The sequence below is a fragment of the Pipistrellus kuhlii genome, unplaced genomic scaffold (genome assembly GCF_014108245.1).
Source record: "Pipistrellus kuhlii isolate mPipKuh1 unplaced genomic scaffold, mPipKuh1.p scaffold_m20_p_8, whole genome shotgun sequence".
Lineage (NCBI taxonomy): Eukaryota > Metazoa > Chordata > Mammalia > Chiroptera > Vespertilionidae > Pipistrellus > Pipistrellus kuhlii.
In genome coordinates this window covers 11,955,822-11,974,743 of record NW_023425584.1, presented here as the reverse complement: position 1 = coordinate 11,974,743, position 18,922 = coordinate 11,955,822, and the positions used below count along the sequence as shown (strand labels likewise).

The 18,922-nt window shown below is 42.1% G+C and overlaps 2 protein-coding genes across 5 annotated transcripts in view; one reads left to right on the top strand and one right to left on the bottom strand.

Moving 5' to 3' along the window:
• Window positions 1-18,922, top strand: part of TTC1 (tetratricopeptide repeat domain 1) — a 42,535-nt gene that overhangs the window by 22,841 nt on the left and 772 nt on the right. For 2 of the 3 annotated variants that reach the window (XM_036425000.2, XM_036424999.2), the window contains 5 exons: window positions 3,748-3,808; window positions 4,905-5,017; window positions 8,529-8,565; window positions 11,673-11,821; window positions 14,584-14,638. In XM_036425000.2, coding sequence (XP_036280893.1) covers window positions 3,748-3,808; window positions 4,905-5,017; window positions 8,529-8,565; window positions 11,673-11,821; window positions 14,584-14,638 — 415 coding nt within the window. Of the gene's footprint in view, window positions 1-3,747; window positions 3,809-4,904; window positions 5,018-8,528; window positions 8,566-11,672; window positions 11,822-14,583; window positions 14,639-17,884; window positions 18,007-18,922 lie in introns of all 3 variants that reach the window. The other variant, XR_004985802.2, reaches the window with a different exon arrangement.
• Window positions 15,713-18,922, bottom strand: part of PWWP2A (PWWP domain containing 2A) — a 44,566-nt gene continuing 41,356 nt past the window's right edge. The window contains exon 4 of one of the 2 annotated variants that reach the window (XM_045576491.1): window positions 15,713-18,240. In XM_045576491.1, coding sequence (XP_045432447.1) covers window positions 18,119-18,240 — 122 coding nt within the window. In that variant the 3' untranslated portion in view covers window positions 15,713-18,118. The remainder of the gene's footprint in view (window positions 18,241-18,922) is intronic. The other variant, XR_006740655.1, reaches the window with a different exon arrangement.

Genomic DNA, 18,922 nt, shown 5'->3' with positions numbered 1-18,922 from the left:
CAAGTTAATGATGAGTGAGCAGTACAGAGCCCTATAAAGTTCTTTAAGTCAGCTTTATTCACTGATCTAAAGCATGCAGGCAGACCCAGGCAAAGGCCCTGTAGATCCTGGAAGTAGACTGGGGAGATGTAGGCAGGACTTCCGGGAGCATAGTCGGAAAAGGGTCCATGGGAGGCAGGTTGTGGTCAGAAGGCCTTCACAGGGCCCCTCTTGCCCAGGTCTAAGGAGTGTGCACTGTTTTACAACCCATGAAATTATTTAAGCCTTAAGTACCATAACAAATTCTTTTTTAGTTTTTTATAATTTAAAAAAATTTTTGAGGCAGAATTGAATGTCCAGAGTAGAGACATTATGTGCAGGCTGCATTCAAAGGAAGATCATGTGGGAAGGAAGTGAAAGGTGGTCCTTGAGAGGAGATAGGTTTTGTACTAGACTTAGGAAATTTGGTTTGGACAGTCGGGGAAGATACGGAAGAGAAACAAGGGCATTGCTTGAATAAACAAAAGAATGGACTGAAGATTAAGCATGGTGAGTTTTGAGAGACAGCAAAGAAATCAGACTGTCTAGAAGAGAGGACTTGTGCTGTTATAGAAAACCAGAGAAGAACCAAGCAACACTTAGAGATATGGAGTTACATTTATTACGCATGGGCCCAGAATAAAATGTCTCAAATTCTGGACCCCAACAGGGAGGAACTTTCCCTATCTGTAAGTTTTTACCTTCTTTGTCTCCCAAATATGGGGCCCCCTTTGCAAGTTCTTAAAGAGCCCCTATGGCTGAAACCGGTTTGGCTCAGTGGTAGAGCGTTGGCCTGCAAACTGAAGGGTCCAGGGTTCGATTCCAGTCAAGGGCAGGTACATTGGTTGCGGGCACATCCCCGGTGGGGGCTGTGCAGGAGGCAGCTGGTCGATGTTTATCTCTCATCGATGTTTCTGGCTCTCTATCCCTCTCCTTTCCTCTCTGTAAAAAAATCAATTTAAAAAAAAAAAAATATATATATATATATATATATATATATATATATATTTTTTTTTTTTTTTTTTTTTTTTTTTTTTTTTAAAGAGCCTCTATCTGCTGGGACATTGAGATCTCAACCAGAGGCCTGGCCTTGTGCCAGCACTGATAACATGGTCCGGGGAAGGTTTAATGGCCTCTCTGAAGCGGGAATAGTCTTATTTTCCCTATTATTTAAGCAAGCAAGCATTTACAGAAGCCACATAGCAGGGTTAAAATTTCAGACAGCAGTTTTTATATAAGATGGATGCTTCAGTTTAAGGTAGCAGGGGGTAAAGTTGAGTAGGTTGTAATAGAGGTTTGATGTATAATAGTATAAAGAACAAGTGATTTCTGAACCTTGATTGCTTACCTGTAAAATGGATAGTTAAATACGTCCATGTCCTCCTCGTAGAAGCAAATGAGTCATGTATGTGACAGCAGATTTTAAGCAGTGAAATGCTATACTGGTGTGTGTTGTATTGAACTTTAAATACCAGGCTGAAAAGTTTGAAGTTGTAGTAATAACTATTGAAATAGACTGCATTTATCAAGGGCACTGTCTTTTGGGGGTTTTCCCGGACAGCTCCTGTGATGATTGTACAGTGCAGAATGATGCCGCTCTTTCCCCTGAGTTTTCAGTGATGGGGAGGAGTGAGGAGTACAGAGCCCTGTAAAGTTCTTTGATTCCCACTGTGATGGAATGGAATCCTAGAGCAGATGTTTCTCTGTGAGGCCTCTGGAATGTGCTAAAAGGCATTGTTGAGGCCTGTGAGAGTCTCCTGACCACATTAGACCAGGGCTTGGACTGATTTGCATCTGATAATGCTGCAGAGTATCAGCAGTCATTTATGTGTGACTGCCCCTGGCACTTAGCATGTTAAATAAGGCACATACATATAAAATCTGTCCTTGGATTCCAGTACCATTACATAGTACGCATGCCATCCTTTCGGGAAAAGCTGTTCCAGCAGCAGAATAAACCCTCGTCTTTGTACTAGAATCAAGTCAGTCTCTTGGCACAGCTGGGAAATGGTGCAGCTTTCTCTTCAGAGTGTATTTTTAGCTGTTTCCAAGGAGATGTTCAGCGTGATATTGATAATTGCATTAGTCCTCACTTTACACAATCTGTGGAAGCAGTAGCTTCTTTCCAGTGTTTACTGCTTAATAGGTCACCGAGTTATGATTGGTCAAGCCAAAAAAATGAAATTCCTTCCTGAGAATAATTGGCCATAGAAATATGTTACGGAGTCTTTCTGCCAGTTCAACTCTTGATCCTAGTTTTGAAGACACTGGGAGCTTTTCTTGGGCTGGCTGGCTGCTCAGGTTGGCTCTTAATCAGTAATTCCTTCTGGGCATGCCTTGGATCTAGGCTTTGCCCATTGGGGTCTTCATGTTCTACATTTACTAACGAACAGTTAAACTCAACACACACGCACTCACACAAGAGCCTAGCCTGGTAGGCTGAGTGATTCATCTGTGGTCAAAACATTCCTGACAAGTTGGCACTGGAGAACAGATTTAAATCAAAAAGTAGCTTCAAATTAGAGTTAAAGTAGAGGAGATCGAAATTAAAGGATGGACATTAAACTCCATTAACTTGATGAATTGCCTCTAAAGAATTTGTGTTTTTAAAGTAACTTAAAAATATATTTAAAAGGAAGACCTGTGTAATACTTTCAACAATAAAGATTAAAAGAAAAATAAATAATATATTAAAGACCTGTAAGACCTATGGTGCATTTATTCATGAGAGCATATCTTCTCTCTTAACTTAACATGTTACCTTGCATTGATATATTTCTAATGTGAAACCAACTTTTCATTTCACTTTATTCGACAATGATATATGGTGTGTGTGTGTGTTAATTTAAAATTAATGGACTGAATTTGCTAATAATTATAGGGTTTTACTTTTACCTTAATTTAAATTGTTTTATAATTTTAAAATTAAATTTCTTGGGGTAACATTGGTTAATAATATTATATAAATGTTATATTTCACATGTACAGCATTATAATTCAACATCTGTGTACTCTTGCATGCTTACCCCCCAAAGTCTAGTGTCCTTCCCTTACCATATATTTCGCCCCCTTTACTCACTTTGCCCTCCCCCTACCTCTCTTCCCTTCTCGTAACTGGCATTCCATTGTAAGTATGAGTTTATTTTTGTTTTATATCCCACATGAATCCATCTGACTTATTTCACTTAGCATAATACTCTTAAGGTTCATCCATGTTGTTGCAGATGGCAGTGTTTCAACTTTTTCATGCCTCAGAAGTATTCATTGTATATATGTACCACATCTTCTTTATCCAGTCATCCATCAACGGACACTTAGGTTGTTTTCATGTCTTGGCTATTGTAAGTGTTGCAGTGAACATAGAGGTACATGAATAAATGTTTTCAAATTTGGGGGATAGATCCCAGAAGCTTGCTGGGTCATATTTTTTAAAGAACCTTCATGTTGTTTTCCATAGTGGCTGCACCAATTTATACCAGCAGTATAAGAGGGGTTTTTCTCCACATCCTCTCCAGCACTTATTTTTGTCCCTCTCCCTTCCTTTCTGAAATCAAAGTGTGTGTGTGTGTGTGTGTGTAATTTTAAGTCCAGCTGCTGCCTATTAAATAGCCTAATATGTAAAGAAAGCTGACCTTTTGTTCACTTAAAATAATATTGTGACAAATTCTGTATATCTCTGATCTCTTACTTTATTTATTTGTTTGTTTGTTTGTTTTTCTGATCTCTTAGAAAAGAAGAGAAGAGAGCACTAGACTGAAGGAGGAGGGAAATGAGCAATTTAAGAAAGGAGGTAAGAGAGAACTGTTTCAGCACTGATATCTTCTCATTCTTAACTCCTCTTTCTTTCGTACAGTCTGGAGAAAGCCCCAAAGAACATTTGGAAACAACTAGCAAATAAACGGCTCTCAATACATTCTGCCTTCCAGCATTTGCAGTATTGTTTTTTACCAGGTTCAAATCGTTCTCAGCTGACAGTGACCAGTTACCATGTGTCTCTTGGCACAGGCAGAATTCTTCTTTTCTATAATCCAATCTCTATAAATCCAGAAATTGGGAGGAAAACTCTTCAGCTGTGGCTTTGGAGATCTCTAACTGGAATGTTAACAGGCTCTTTGCTGCACTGCTGCAAACCCAGGGCCCGAGTCCTCACTTTGCATAGCCTATAAAAGCCAGCCGCGGTTCCGGCAGGCCCAGGGAGAATCCTGCTTGTACTTGGGCTGCGCTTCCATGTGCCTTTTCTTTGGATACTGTAAGCAGAGAGATGCTCCTTATGTCCTTCTGGGTTTCCTCCGTAGCTTAGGAATAAGTCGGGCTCATTCCGATACTTTGGGCAGCTGTTTGATCTTATGATAGCCTTGGCCACATCTTAAAAGGGTAGATGCCTTAAAAATCTAGGCATAGTAACATTTCTCCTTAGTTATTTCTTGGATTAAAGATGTGTTTCTTACATCCTGGTTTAATCAGTCATCACTTATGTTGTTCTAAGAGAACTAATAGTTCTATTATAATTTTGAAAACATATCTCTTTGTATTTTATTATTAACTATTTCTAACCTGAGAAAGACGTGAATAGACAATTTTCCTTTAGGACTCTGATTGTCGTTCTGTATGTGACAATGAATATATAAATGTGTTACCACTTTCTCTTTTAAGGTCTTTAGTCAACAGGCATTTAATCCCAGGCTTCAGTCTGTTTCATCTGTCCAGTTCTCAAACCCCTTTCCAAGTTCCTCACTAAATTGAGAAGCCAAATGGAAGCTGAACATTTGGAGTTTTCTGTTGGAGCCCTTTGTCCTGTGACTGGAAGACTTTGCACTCTGAGATCCAATGGAACACAGTCTTTCGGGAGTAAAATAATAACCTCTCGCCTTTTACTTTATCCTCAGATTACATAGAAGCTGAAAGTTCTTACAGCCAAGCCCTTCAAACGTGCCCATCCTGCTTCCAGAAAGACAGGTCTATTCTGTTTTCAAACAGAGCTGCTGCGAGGATGAAACAGGTATGTGACATTGACCTTTTCTTTTTTTAAGATGCACGTGGACTTGCCGTGTATTTGTAGGATAGCGTTTCTCCAAAAACTCACATAGGGCCTTAACGTTGGTGTCTCCCTTTTCCTGCTCATATATCTCCGATATAAAGGGCACAAGAAAGATAGAAACATATTGTCTTAAAACTTGAGTCAGATTACTGTTAGCATTCCTCATTAAGATGGCTGAGTGAACACTTTACAGAAAGAAGGCTGGCAGAGTTTCCACCAAACTAGGGAAGGTTCATGAAGCAAAGCCCTTAGAGGTGCGTGGCTTGGAACAGCTACAGCAGCTTGTTTTGTTTTAGGCTCGGGGATTCTAGATAAAGACCCAAGGGAAGCACTGGCTAAAACTTGGGATTTCAACATGCTTCTTCCAGAGGGTCTGATTTTCCTGTTGAAAGTATGACGTGGGGAGAGATGCCCACCAGTTGGAATGAGTGGTGCCCTTAACAACAAGATAGGTGTCAGGGAAAGTTCAGGAACATTTTGCATTTCTAAAGGCTTGAGAACCTGGTGTAGCACGTGAATGTAGAATAGAAAAGAGTGTACCGGTAGTTGTATTTCTTTTGAACCATGTTGGTATTAAAAGTTAGATTTGTCTGATTTCCTGTTTAGTCAACATAGTAGATTTTGCTGGATTGAAATAAGAGTTGTTTAAAAACACTACACTTGTTTAACTATGGCTACTTGTGTCCAAAGCACAAAGAGTGGTTATTTAACATATCTATAAGCAACCACGAAGCAGGCCCTTGCTTGGGCAGAGTGGTCCTTTTATTTGCTTAGGTCAGCTATTCACGTCACTTTCTCATTGACGTTGCCTGAAACACACAAGTGCCGCTATGGAAGTCTCTTTGGATAACCAAGTTTACAAAGGGTGGGGGCGGGGAGAAGGGAAATCCAGGGTAGTTTAGATGTGCAGAATGGTGTTGTTTCTTTAAAACCAGAACTTGTTTGCTTTATTATTGGATTCAGTCTCCAAAGTGAAGTAAGTTTTGGGGGTGATTCATGTGGCATTAGAGAATAATTCTAGAGTATATAAACAGACATATTTGGGGAAATAAAATAATTAGGTATATTTAAACATTACTCACTAATATATTCTATCGTCGATCAGGATTCACACCTAACGGAGTTTACACTTAGCTTGGAAAACTCTATTTCGCTTTTGCTCCTCGGAGACATCTGTCCTGTTCTCAGACTGGAAGTTGTCATTGCTAAATGGAATGGAGGGCACCTTCAATGTCAAACAAAATGCACCATGCCCATCTGGCTCCTGGGACTGGGGATTCTTTGTTTCCACAGTTGCCAAGTTATTGGTATTGCTAGGCTCGGGCTAGTATAATCAACTGGTTCTGAGTCAGGGCGATGTGTGGTCTTGGTCACATGTAAGGAGAACTCAGGAGAAAGTTGCTCTGTGACCATTTTCTTTACAAAGGATAGCTTTTCCAGGGTGGGTGGGGGTTGGTGGTTTTGTTCTTTTCAGTTGCACTCTTTGATATTTTTAAGAAGATTCAAAAGTTGGTAACTTGAAAATGTCCAGGATTAATGCATTTTAACAATTAGGACCATATTCTGAGTTTATTCAGAGGTGATGGGTTCACTGCTTTAAGAAGAATTTCTGAAAAGCAAGTTTGCAGGCTCAGCATCCCTGACTGAGTGTGTCCGGCCAAACTTTACATTTCATGTCTGGAGAGAGAAAAGACAGACGGGTGAGGGCCGAGTGTCACGTCTCTGCCTGCCTCCACAAGAGAGACAGAACCCTAAAAGTTTTTTAAAACTACCATCCTTATATATTATGTGCATTGACTTATATATGTATATAGACTAATAGAAGTTATGAAAGGGTGATAAAGAAGTTCTAATTTTTTCCCCACATGCCCCGCTTTGCAGATTATCACTCTAAGCAGCAGGCAACACCTGGGTCCCCTGAGCTCTTAGCAGACTCTGAGCCTGAAGCAGAGGATTCTGCAGTAAAAGGCCACCATCCCTCATCTGCAAAAGCCAGCTGTTCCTAAGACGCACTGCAGCTTAATGCTTACTAAGGGGCACAAAGAATACATCACCACAGATGTGCACATGCATTGTAAAGAGCCTCTCCTTTTTCAGATATGAAATTGAGAGTCCTAGATTTATAGAAAGCTAATGTATTGGGGAAAAACTGACTTGTACAAAGTTACACAGATTGCGTTACTACAAGACTTCTTTGACCTTTTGATATGTGAATTGCTATAATGAACATTGGAAGAGATATAATGCATTGTTTTCCAGATGACTCTGGAACCTTCTGTGTTTATTGTGGGTAAAAGGCACCTGGCATAAAATAGACTGTTTAGCCCTAGCTGGTTTGGCTCAGTGGATAGAGCAATGGCTTGTGAACTGAAGGGTTCTGCCTTGGATTCCTGTCAAGGGCACATGCCTGGGTTGCAGGCTCGATCTCCAGTAGGGGACGTGCAGGAGGCAACCAATCAATGATTCTCTCTCATCATTGATGTTTCTTTCTCTCTCTCCCTTCCTCTCTGAAATCAATAAAAAATATTTTTTAATTGACCATTTTAATCTTTTTAAACCTTATATTTAGTTCCATTAAATACATTTATAAGTGTTATGCAACTATCACCATTTGGTACCAGAACTTTTTCATGACCCCAGAAGGATACCCTGCACCCATTCAGCCTTCACTCCCCATCCTGGAACTGTTTTTAATTAAATCCTAAAATTCAATTTGGTAGACATTGCTCTAAAATACTCTGCAAAATATTTAGTATTTGCTACAGTAGCTATTACAGAATTGTTAACATTTATTTGAACTAACATTTCTGTAATGTAGAATAATACAGTTGGGGGAAATAGACCTTTTAGAACTGGGAGGTAAACAGCAGGTTGGTGTCAGAGCTGGAACAAGAGTCAGGTTCATTCGACATTGGTGTTCTGTCCGCTGTGCCATGCTTCTAGATTCAGCAGCTCAGTCAGTGAGGCGTCTCATTTGGTAGGTGGTTGTGTATCTTTGTTTCATCAGTGGATGAATTGAGGTTTTAGCTGAAACTGCATGACAAGCCACACTGTGTTATTGTAGACATAGCATTTGTATACTTTCTAGAAGATACTACTTTGGGTCAGTTAGCCAAAGAGGAGGGTTATTAATTCAGTTATCCATATTTTAGTCATTTGCCCTGTTTATTGGTCACAAAGTTTTCTCAGTATCAGCATTCTGACATAGGGCATCTTGCAAATCAAATAGGTCCATGACGACAATCTTTAAAATATTTAGGAAGAAGCTACTCGAATATTTTGTTGCCAGAAGACTTTCAAGTCACTATATTTGAATTTTAGCTTGGAAATAAGTTGCATGTTTTTGTGTGTTTTCTTTGAAGAGCATTCTGTATCTCCATAAGCAATTATTAATGATCAGCTTTGTCATTGAGCCTTTGGACCATTAAGATAGAACCAGGGTGACACATATTAATCTTATATTTCCTTTTAGGACAAGAAAGAGATGGCCATCAGTGACTGCAGCAAAGGTACAATTTTTTGGTCTTGTTACATGTTAACATTAAGAGCCTCACCTCAGCCAGACCAGCAGAGACAGAGGCTGTGGGTTGGGTGTGAACTGTACCTGTGCCCCTTCCTCTGAGGCCTTTGAAGAAGTAGCTTTATGGTTTAGCCCTTCTCAGAGGTGTTATGTAGTAGTCACCTCAGTGTAAGTGTGCTCTTGGATTGATAGCTGAGTCTGTTTATCCTGGCTTATAAACAAACTAGTGACCCGGTGCATGAAATTCATGCACATTAAAAGGGGATTAATTAGAGGAAATAAATTAATATTGCTATTTGCCCTTTCTCTATAATAGAAGTGTCAGTGATGAAAGAAAATTAGTAAAATGTATATGAAAACCTTCCTCCTGTCAGTCTGGGGCTCACCATGGGACCCAGAGTCAAGTCCCGCCCACCCACATGCACCTCAAAATTGCATGAGACCCAGACCTGGTCAACCCTCTCCCATTGGGCTAGATCCAGATACAGCCAGTCCCACCCTTGCCTGTGGTAGGGGGCTTAGCCTCAAGTCCCCTGGCCCGGCACCAGGACAGGGTGGGGGGTAGGGGGCGGGGCCCGAGGTCCCCCAGCCCAGGGCAGGGATGCGTGCCTTGAGGTCCTCTGTCAAGCCCTGCCAGGTGGGAGACACAGCCTGAGATTGCCTGTCAAGCCTCGTTGGGTGGGGGGCATGGCCCGAGGTCCCCCATCAAGCCCCGCTGGGCGGAGGCGCGGCCTGAATTCCCCCAACCCGGCACTGGGGGTGCACCTTGAGGTCCCCCTTCAAACCCTGCTGGGTGGGGGCGCAGCCTGAGGTCCCCTAGCCCAGCATCAGGATGGGAAGTGCACCTTGAGGTCCCCTGTCAAGCCTCGTGGGTGGGGGGCGTGGCCTGAGAATCCCTGTCAAGCCCCACAGGGGCGAGGGAGGTGTAGCCTCAGGTCCTGCTGCTGCTCTTTAAGGCTCCTTTTGGGAAGTTTGGGTACAGCCATCTTTGTGATAGGGTGATGGTCAATTTGCATATTCCCTCTTTATTAGGTAGGATATGTGAAGAAAAATTCAGAGCTACCTTGGCAGCAGCATCTGCTGAAACAGAATTTACTTCCTATAGTGTCCAAAATACTTTACTTTGAAATTGAAACTGAAGATTCCTAGCTGCTATCAGGGCATCTGGATCTGTGTGTTTGGGGTTGCGGGGGTAAGGGGCAATTTCTGTCGGGAATTGGTACTCTTCAGATGTAATAATTCTTCTAAACCTATTTGCCATCATTTTTATTACCCTTTCAGGTTCCACAACACTGAATCAAGACTTTGCCACTTTTTATCTGCGTTCTATCAGGGTCTTTCCATCCCACCAACTTAGAGATACCTAAACTTAGGATCACTATTGTTTTGTTTTCAAAAAATTTTATCTTTATTTTCCTTTTTTTCATTGTTTAAAGTATTACAAATAGTAATCTATATGTCTCCTTCCCCACCCCCCACCCCCAGTTGACCTTCCTCCAGCCTCCCCTACCCCCAGCACATGCCCTCACCCCCCTCCCAGTGTCTTGCGTCCATTGGTTATGCTTATATACATGTATACAAGTCCTTCGGTTGAGCTCTTACCTTCCCCCACCTCCCAACCCTCTCCAGCCTTCCCACTGTTGTTTGACAGTCTATTTGATGCTTCTCTGCCTCTGTATCTTTTTTTTTTAGATATATTTAAATATATTTATATATTTTTTAAATATATAAAGAGGGATAGAGAGTCTGAAATATTGATCAGTTGCCTCCTGCACAACCCCCACCGGGGATGTGCCCACAACCAAGGTACATGCCCTTGACCAGAATCAAACCTGGGACCTTTCAGTCTGCAAGCTGATGCTCTACCCACTGAGCCAAACCGGTTTCGGCTGTATCTATTTTTGTTCATCAGTTTATAATGTTCTTTATTATCCATGAGTGAATGAGATCATGTGGTGTTTTTCTTTCACTGACTGGTTTATTTCACTGGAGAGCATTATGCTAATTGAAATAAGCCAGTCAAAAAAATTTTTGATAGACCAGTTTTTCTTACCTTTCTAACCAGCTTGGTGTGGAGAACATACATAATCCCTTTTCCTTGCATCTTACTACTCATGAGATTTATTAATACTAGCTAATTATTACTTTACATAATTTGTATTTTTGTTTTCCTCTCTTTAGATAATAATTTCTTTGAGAAAACCATAGGATTAGAAAGAATCTTAGGCTGTTTAATCCAACTCTCATAGTAAGCATGAGTTCTCCTATTTTTTTTTTATTTTTTTTTTTACATTAATTCATCATCCCCTCTACTGGGGCTTTCTTTTCTTTGTATTTCTTAATTTCTTTTTTAGTACCTGAATTAAACTATTGCTACATTAGAATGTAGCTAACTACTTCTGATCTATTACTATCGTGGGCAGGAACTAATTCTGAATGTAGTTTTGTTTGGAAGAAGGAATTGAACCTTAATCTGTGTGTGATGTGTGGCTTTGAAAAATTTAAATTTAGGAACAAACTGCTGTTTTTCAGAGTTCCTCTCTCTGTAACCAAATGACAGAAATGCCTTGTAAGCTTGGTTAGCAGGGTGTACAGTGGGCAACAGTCATTCCCAGCTGTGGTCCAAAGAGGAGGAGCCACGTCAGGAAAATGAGAGGAAGGGGAAGACTGTTTTCCAGATTTGTGTTTGGGTTGGTTAAACCAATATCCATGAGAAATAATATTTTGTGACACATGGAAATTATGTGAAGTGTGAATCTCAGCATCAGTAAGGTTTATGGGAACTCACCTTGTTGGCTCAAGGCACTATCTGGTTGCTTCATGCTACACTAGCAGAGTTGAGTAACTGTGACAGAATGTCTGTCCTGCAAAGCCTGAAATCTTCAGTCTTTCTTTCCAGAAAAAGCTTGCTGGCCCCAGGTATAGCCTTGGACAAATGGCTCTTTCTTTAGACCCTGAATGATGGTTGATAACCAGTTAACTGACACATGTCCAAAACAGAAACCATCCCGCTTGCGTCTGTAGACTCTTATGGATAGGCCGAGTATGTATAGGCCCTTTTCCCCATGGTAACAGTTACCTCCTCTCCTTTTACAGCCATTCAGCTAAACCCCAGTTACATCAGGGCCCTGCTGAGGAGAGCGGAGCTGTACGAGAGCACTGACAAGCTCGATGAAGCCCTGGAAGACTACAAGTCCATTCTAGAAAAAGACCCATCAGTGCACCAAGCCAGGGAAGCTTGTATGGTAAGCCTCATTCTTTTCTTCTTTTCCTCGTGTTGCTACTCAGTGAGTCTTAAATAATCCTTGGGACACAACTGCATTCCATTTCTATTCTTTTGAGGAGCCTTATCACAATATATGGGCAACAGAACTTGAAAGTGGTAGCCAGAGACTCACCATGTGCCATTTAAACTCCATCCTCAATGTGTTACCTGTATAAACCTTCCGTCTCTAGGGTTGACAGAAATCTTACTTCATTGTTGGACTAGGACACTCTTGTCCACTGTAGTACAGTTCAGACCAAAGGGAGTCTTAGTGTTATAGGTAAGGAATTTCTGGTTTTCTATCCATCCTTTTTCTTATTCAGTCACCAAGTTTCTATTTATTGTCATATAGGCCTAACACATTTGCAATTGAATATATCCTAAACTAATCTTCTTGTCCTTTTTTAAATGACTTCTAGTCTTATCTCCAACACTGCATTCCTTTTGCTTCTAGGTGTTATAATTTTTTAAATATATTTTTATTGATTTCAGAGAGGAAGGGAGAGCGAGAGAAACATCAGTGATAAAGAATCATTGATCAGCTGCCTTCTGCATGATCCACACTGGGGATCAAGCCCCCAGGTTTTCTGACTAGGAATCATACCGTGACTTCCTGGTTCATAGGTCAACACTCAATCACTGAACCACGCTGGCTGGGCTAATTTTCATGTCAGTTGTAAATTAGCTAAACCTTACTGCTTCCCCACTTTAAAAATAACTCCGGTTTGTACTTTACCTTTAAAACCACTCTGATTGTCCCTAATGCATAGAGCAGCAGCATATATTCTAAAGGATGTACTATTGAATTGGATGTGCACACGTTATTACCCCATAATAATGGGTGTTCAAATCAATTTGAGAAACCTGACTTCAACTAAATAGCTCTCTTCACTGCCACCCTCTGCAGAGAGCCGTTCGGGTGGAGGGGCCTGTCTTGCACCCCAGCACGCCCGGGGGAGCATGGGCCAGCAGACAGGAGGTGGGGATCTACAGACATGTTTTGTTTAAGCCAGGTTTTTGTTTGTTTTTAATTGAGGCCACTTGCCAATATTGAAAAACGGGAAGATTTGATTAGATAAAAATCAAAGCATACTCTTCTTGAAAATAAATAGGAAGTCCTGGCCAGTGTGGCTCAGTGGTTGAGCATTGACCTATGAACCAGGATTATAGTTCCATGCCTGTCAGGGCACATGCCTGGGGTGTGGGCTCGATTCCCAGTGGGGAGGGTGCAGGAGGCAGCCGGTTGATGATTCTCTCTCATCATTGATGTTTCTCTCTCTCCCTCTTCCTTCCTCTCTGACATCAATAAAAGCATATTTTTTAAAAAATGGAAGATGCGGACATAGTGGGTTCTTGAACACCTGCATGCGCCATCTGTCTGGAGCTCTCCCATCCCACTGCTTGCCCCCTGCTCCATACTGCCTTCTGCCGATTCCTTCCCTTGTTTCTATTTCCTGTCTGCCCTGCTCTGCAGAATTTCCCACCTCTCTTGGAATGATTATTCTACTGAGCAACCTGAGAAATGTTGACTGATCTTTTTGCATTAATATCCTAGGTGGTGTGAGTTTTGTTTTGCTGTTTTTATACATACTTCCTTCCATAATAACATTCTCTTATTTATCTAGAAATGGAGTAATGGAAGACAGCCTGGTTTGGATAATTAAAATACATAAGCAATTTGAAACCAGTGTTCTTTATTTGACTTTTAACATATCTCTGAATGGTGGTAAGATCAACTAACTTTGACATGAGGAAACATAATACTTAAAACCTTGGCCAAATTCTTGGTAGCCTTTATCCTTGTCATATTAGTTTTAAGCCTTCTGTGAAAGGAAGCCTTTTATGCTAGTAGTTATATGCATAAAGAATTTATTTTTAATTCTTATAATAGAGTTATTACTGGAATCCCAGAGTACTTGGGGCCAATTACAGAGCTAAAAGGGTCCAAAAGAGACTCTAACCCAGATCAGTGGTTCTCAGTTAGGAATGATCTGGTTCCCAGGGACATTTGGCCGTGTCTGGAGACATCATGACTGGAATGGTACTATTGACATCTTAAGTGGCAGGCCAGGATTGCTCTCCACATCCCACAGTGCACAAGACAACCCCCGTAACAAAGGATGTCCTAGTCCAAAATGCCAATAGTGCGAAGGTAGAAAACATCCATTATCAATCGGATTTTCTCAGTAAATTAGATTCTATAAAGAAAGGACTTCAAGGTAAAAAATATATAAATGAGCAAAAAAAATTAAATATCACCCATAATCCCAACACCTAAGTATACATACCATTGTAAAATTCTGGCAGGTATTCTTTCAGACACTCTTTTGTGTATATGTTTGGTCACCACATCTTTTTTTTTTTTTTTTTTAATATATTGTATTTTATTAATTTTGTACAGAGAGGAAGGGAGAGAGATAGAGAGCTAGAAACATCGATGAGAGAGTCATCGATCAGCTGCCTCCTGCACACCCCCTACTGGGGATCTGCCCGCAACCAAGGTACATGGTCACCACATCTTTATTGAGGTTTTTCTTGGGCCACTGTTGCCAAGAACTGGATGTAGAGCAGTGAGCTAAATAAAACTATCTTCATGTGGCTCACCCACAAAGACTTGTTTTTTTGTTTAATATCACATATCTGTATTTTATCTCACATTCACATTTGTTTTTAATGTTTCTCAAATTCAAAATAAAGCCGAGGGATCTTTTACCAACCCCGGTTTCTCCTCTTTTCCCGCAGAGATTACCTAAGCAAATTGAAGAACGAAATGAAAGAATGAAGGAAGAGATGTTAGGTAAGTTTGTTTCTCTTACTTCTCTTGACCATCGGTATCTGGGAAGCACAGGTCCCAGGGACAGAAGTATTTTTATTCAAGGGAAACACAACAGTTTGAAACGACTTCTGGGCCTTTCGTTTGTTGTGGGCGGCAGTTCCGTGGGGCTAGTGAGCTCTTAGCTGTTTCACTCCAGGAGGGGCACTGGTTTACAGTGGGGGTCAGCTTCTCAAAACCCCAAACTGCTGTTTACTTTTCTTGGACATTTTCCCTGCCTAAAAGAATGCAAACACAGTTCCCAACCTGGGATACCAACAACCTGCACTTCAGATCATGAGTGTCATGAAGACAGTGGCGTTTTTTCACTGAGTGAACAGCCTAAGGCTTTCAGTTCATTAAGATGCTGTCACTACCCGCCAGTACCATGGCAGGATCAATGGAATTTCTGTTTTGAAAATGCATTGAGTCTCTTTGAGGAGACGTGAGAAGGTAGGGATTTAGGAGTAAATGGGGAGGTGGGGGAAGGCTGTGAGTGGAGGGTAGGGCAAATGGATTCTTTTGATCCATGTTTTAGTTACTTCTCTTGTTTGCCAGAGTATTTTATAGTTGGATTCAGAGAAACCCCTCTCATGCAACAGTATGCTCAGCATATTCTGCTTATAACCTGATGTTTCCCTACTCAAGATCAAGTATAAGGTCTTCCTTAGGAATAGTTCCTAAATCTGTCACGTAACTTACATTTAATATATTGCAGTCACATGTGCCTAAAGAAAACAACTTTTACAATAAATTGAACTTGGCCTTTTATGAGCTGTAAGTGTCAGGATCCAGAGAATGAGAACAAATTTCCCCATAGTTCACTCTGACAGGAGAGCTAACCCATTAGCCCAGGCAATCCACAGCCCTCCAACCCTGCTGGCTGGACACAGGCTCCAGGGGGAGCTGCTTCAGACAGGCAATTTCTAGAGCCTTCCCCAGTTTTTCCCCAAAAGGCTCTTTCTCTAATTTACTTATTTAATTAAACTTTTACACCATATTTGAGCAGAAAAGTTATTTTAGAGATACTCTTTAAAAAAAAAAAAAAAAAAAAAAAAAAAAAGTGTTTCTCTCCTAACAATGCTGCTTTCTTTATTTTTGCCAAAAATAAATAAATAAAAATCTATGTGCATTTAGCTGAGCTAGACTTCCTGCTGAAAGAGATGGCTTTATGGACGACCACATTGGACATAGGAAAGACAACGAGGCAGCGCTCTCCAGGCTTTGTGCAAAACGTAAAGGAATGAGTGCAAACTGAGCCCGATTGTGTCGTCAGTGGCAGCTGGCATCAAAACTTCCCTCTGTCCCCGTCACTGTAAATTCTAATGAGCCCTGTCTCCATGGCTTTGGGTTTTACTTATATTTTTCCCTCCATGTGAAATATTCAAGTTGAATTAATTCCTTCAGTTGCTTCTGTAATGAAATCTCCCATCTTAAGCAGTTTAAGTTCTTAAGTAATAGTTTGTTGTTACATATGAATAGATTAATAGCTGGATTCTTTTTTCGTCAGGAATGTCAGGGTCATGAATAAAGTATTGCTTGTGGGTGTTACCTGCCATGGGAGAGCCTGGAGGGGAGAAATCACTGTACAGACTGAGCCCCACAAGAGTTGTCTAGTGTTCTCCCCTCCTTGTTACGGGTGTCGTGGCTGATCGTGTGCCGTGAGATCCTTGGAGGGTGGTCATTCTGAGTGCAAGATAGTGTCACTTTCTTAAAAGCGGAGCAAGCTTTTGCCATAGAGTTGGCACGATTTTTTGTGCAAGTTTCTGTAGGAATGGTGGCTTTTGCTGGAGCGCTGGTAGTTAAAGATTTAAAAAACTGCTCAGTGTTAGGAAGTTATGTGGTTATTGAACAAAATGAGCATTTTGGGGGTTTTCTTTTCTCTCTGTGACTTGACTTTCTTTTGTTAGACCTATATACCCCCTCCTTAGGGGGAAAAATCCTAACTGAAATTCGGAATGGGTAAACATACTCTGCCCTCCCTTCCAAGCCTGTCTTTTATAAATGTCATCAGAACAGGAGTGGGGATCTGGTGGCCTCAGCCCCAGTGCCACAGTCTTTGCTGAGCACAGGACAATCCGATTGGCTTCCTATTTGAGGAAAGTGGTCACAACGGGAGTGTTTGCTGTTGTCCCTTTCTCTGGGCAGATCAACCTCAGGGCCATGAAAGGCAGGGAATCTGAGGTCTGAAGGAGCTCAGGCATGGGGTCAGTGATGTGGTGAGGTGGAAATAGATGTCCTGGCCAGAGCTCCCCAAAGCCAGGCCGAGTGAAGGTGCCAGGTTTGCTACAGGGGTAGTAAGGAAACCTAACTGATGACTGCCCGGGTGGCGGAGTGGGGGTAGAATTTGGCCACCAGTGAAAAGTGTGGCACATAGGCCAGTTTGGCAAGTGATCCTGCCTTAGGCACAAGGAAGCTGCCTTTTTTCTGAGTGTCCAACCTGCCTCTAAGCAGCAGGAAAATTGTGGGTGATTGTGCATCTCTTTAGGAGCATGATCGTCACTGAAGGTGCTTCTCTGCCATCATCTTAAACAGCAAAAGGTGAACTTTTCAGATGCTAGAAACTTGTTGGTCCATCCAGAAAGTTTTGCACTGTTGCCTAGTGTTCCACTGGCCCTACTCTGGATTCTGAGTTGCTTTACCCAACATCGTAGACATTCAGATGTTTGGTCAGTGAATAAATGGCCTCTTTCCCACAATGCAGCACTGCCTTTCTGTCAGCCACTCCAGCCTCTCTGGTTCATTCTCTACTTTGTCACAGCACTAACAACCCCAAAGCTCAGCACTTAAACCGTCAGTGGACTTCCCTATGACACGAGAACCACAGACGCTGGGCCTGGCTTGTGGAACCTAAACCTGATGCCATGTGCCCTCTCCCCTCCCTTTCCGCCCACTGACACACTGCTCACTCCTGCCTCCCTGAGGAGGGGCCTGCAGTGCCCCCTCCACCCAGGGAGTGGCCCTGGACAGGGTTCCTCCAAGTGGAACTGCCCTTCTGGGACTCTCAATACGCATGCTCACGCACTGTCAGAGGAGCCGCCGATTATGCCAGCAGGGACATTTTATTTGGCTCCTTAAAATATTCATTTCCTCCCTCTCCTCAACGCCAAGACAGACTGCCCAAGTTCTGGGTGACACTTTCCTAAGGATGCCCCATCTTGTCTCTGCTTGTTGTCCCCATCCCTGTGTTTCTCTGCCAAGACCATGCTCTGTGCTGTCCCCTGTGTGCAGGGAGGGTTCCACACCAGTGATGCTCCTTAAAGAGAAGCACTGAGTATGTCTTCCAGGTTTGTGTGTGGGAAGCCTGCCTGGAGAATGGTTGCCCTGCATTCCTGGAGCTTTCTCAGAATGTGGTGAGCTTCAGAGGGATAGATCTTAGAATGAAACCAAAAGTTCTTTCCAGGAGTTATTAGTACAGGCCTGGACATTTGAAGGGCAGGCATCTTTATGTTCTTTACCTGGGCTTTACTTCAAGAGGGGAGGCCTCAGAGGGACAAAGCTGCTAACAGGGATAAGATGGGAAGACCCTCTGGTGATTGGGGTTTCTTTCCCTCTTACCCCCATTCTCATCTCCATTGGAAGCAGACCTGCAAGAAAAATTAAGAACAGTTTTAGAAAGGATTGAAACTGTTTTCTCACTCATCCTAGCCAATATTTTCTAACACTCCAGGTTTGAAATATTCCATCCCTTTGCCCCATAAATCTCTAAGAATCTCTCAAATGTTCTAGAAATTCCCTCAACTATTGATATACAAACTCCATAACTTCTTTGTATGTAGAATCAGCATAAAATCCCTTGGTTACACCATGTGTCTCAGTTCTGGCTTTAGGACAGGAAGTCACTGGTAGTTGATAAAGCCTAGAACTCGGGGAGAGAAGGCTGGACTGTTGAGGTTGACAAGCTTGTGCAAATGAACGAGATCACCCCTTCCCCGTAAGCGATGAGTTTGGTGTGGAATCCAGGTGAGGCCTTCTGTAGAAAAGTAGGAGGCTGTTGATTTTGAAATTGTAGAAATCTGCTAAGTGGAATTAGCTTCAGCAGGTGGCTGCTGCTGTTTCTTAGAGAACAGACATGGAGAGGCCTGTGTCCCACCGCCAGGCAGTGGGGATTGGCAGGGTGCCCTTGTTTACCTGGGAGCAGGTGATTCGGCCACCACTCACCCCAGAGTCTGTCCTTCGATGGGTCTGGCCAGTTTGGACAGGAAGCGTTGCTGTCCCAGGAGCCAGCTGGGCTCCCTCCCGCTCATGTACACGCAGCTTCCAGGGTGG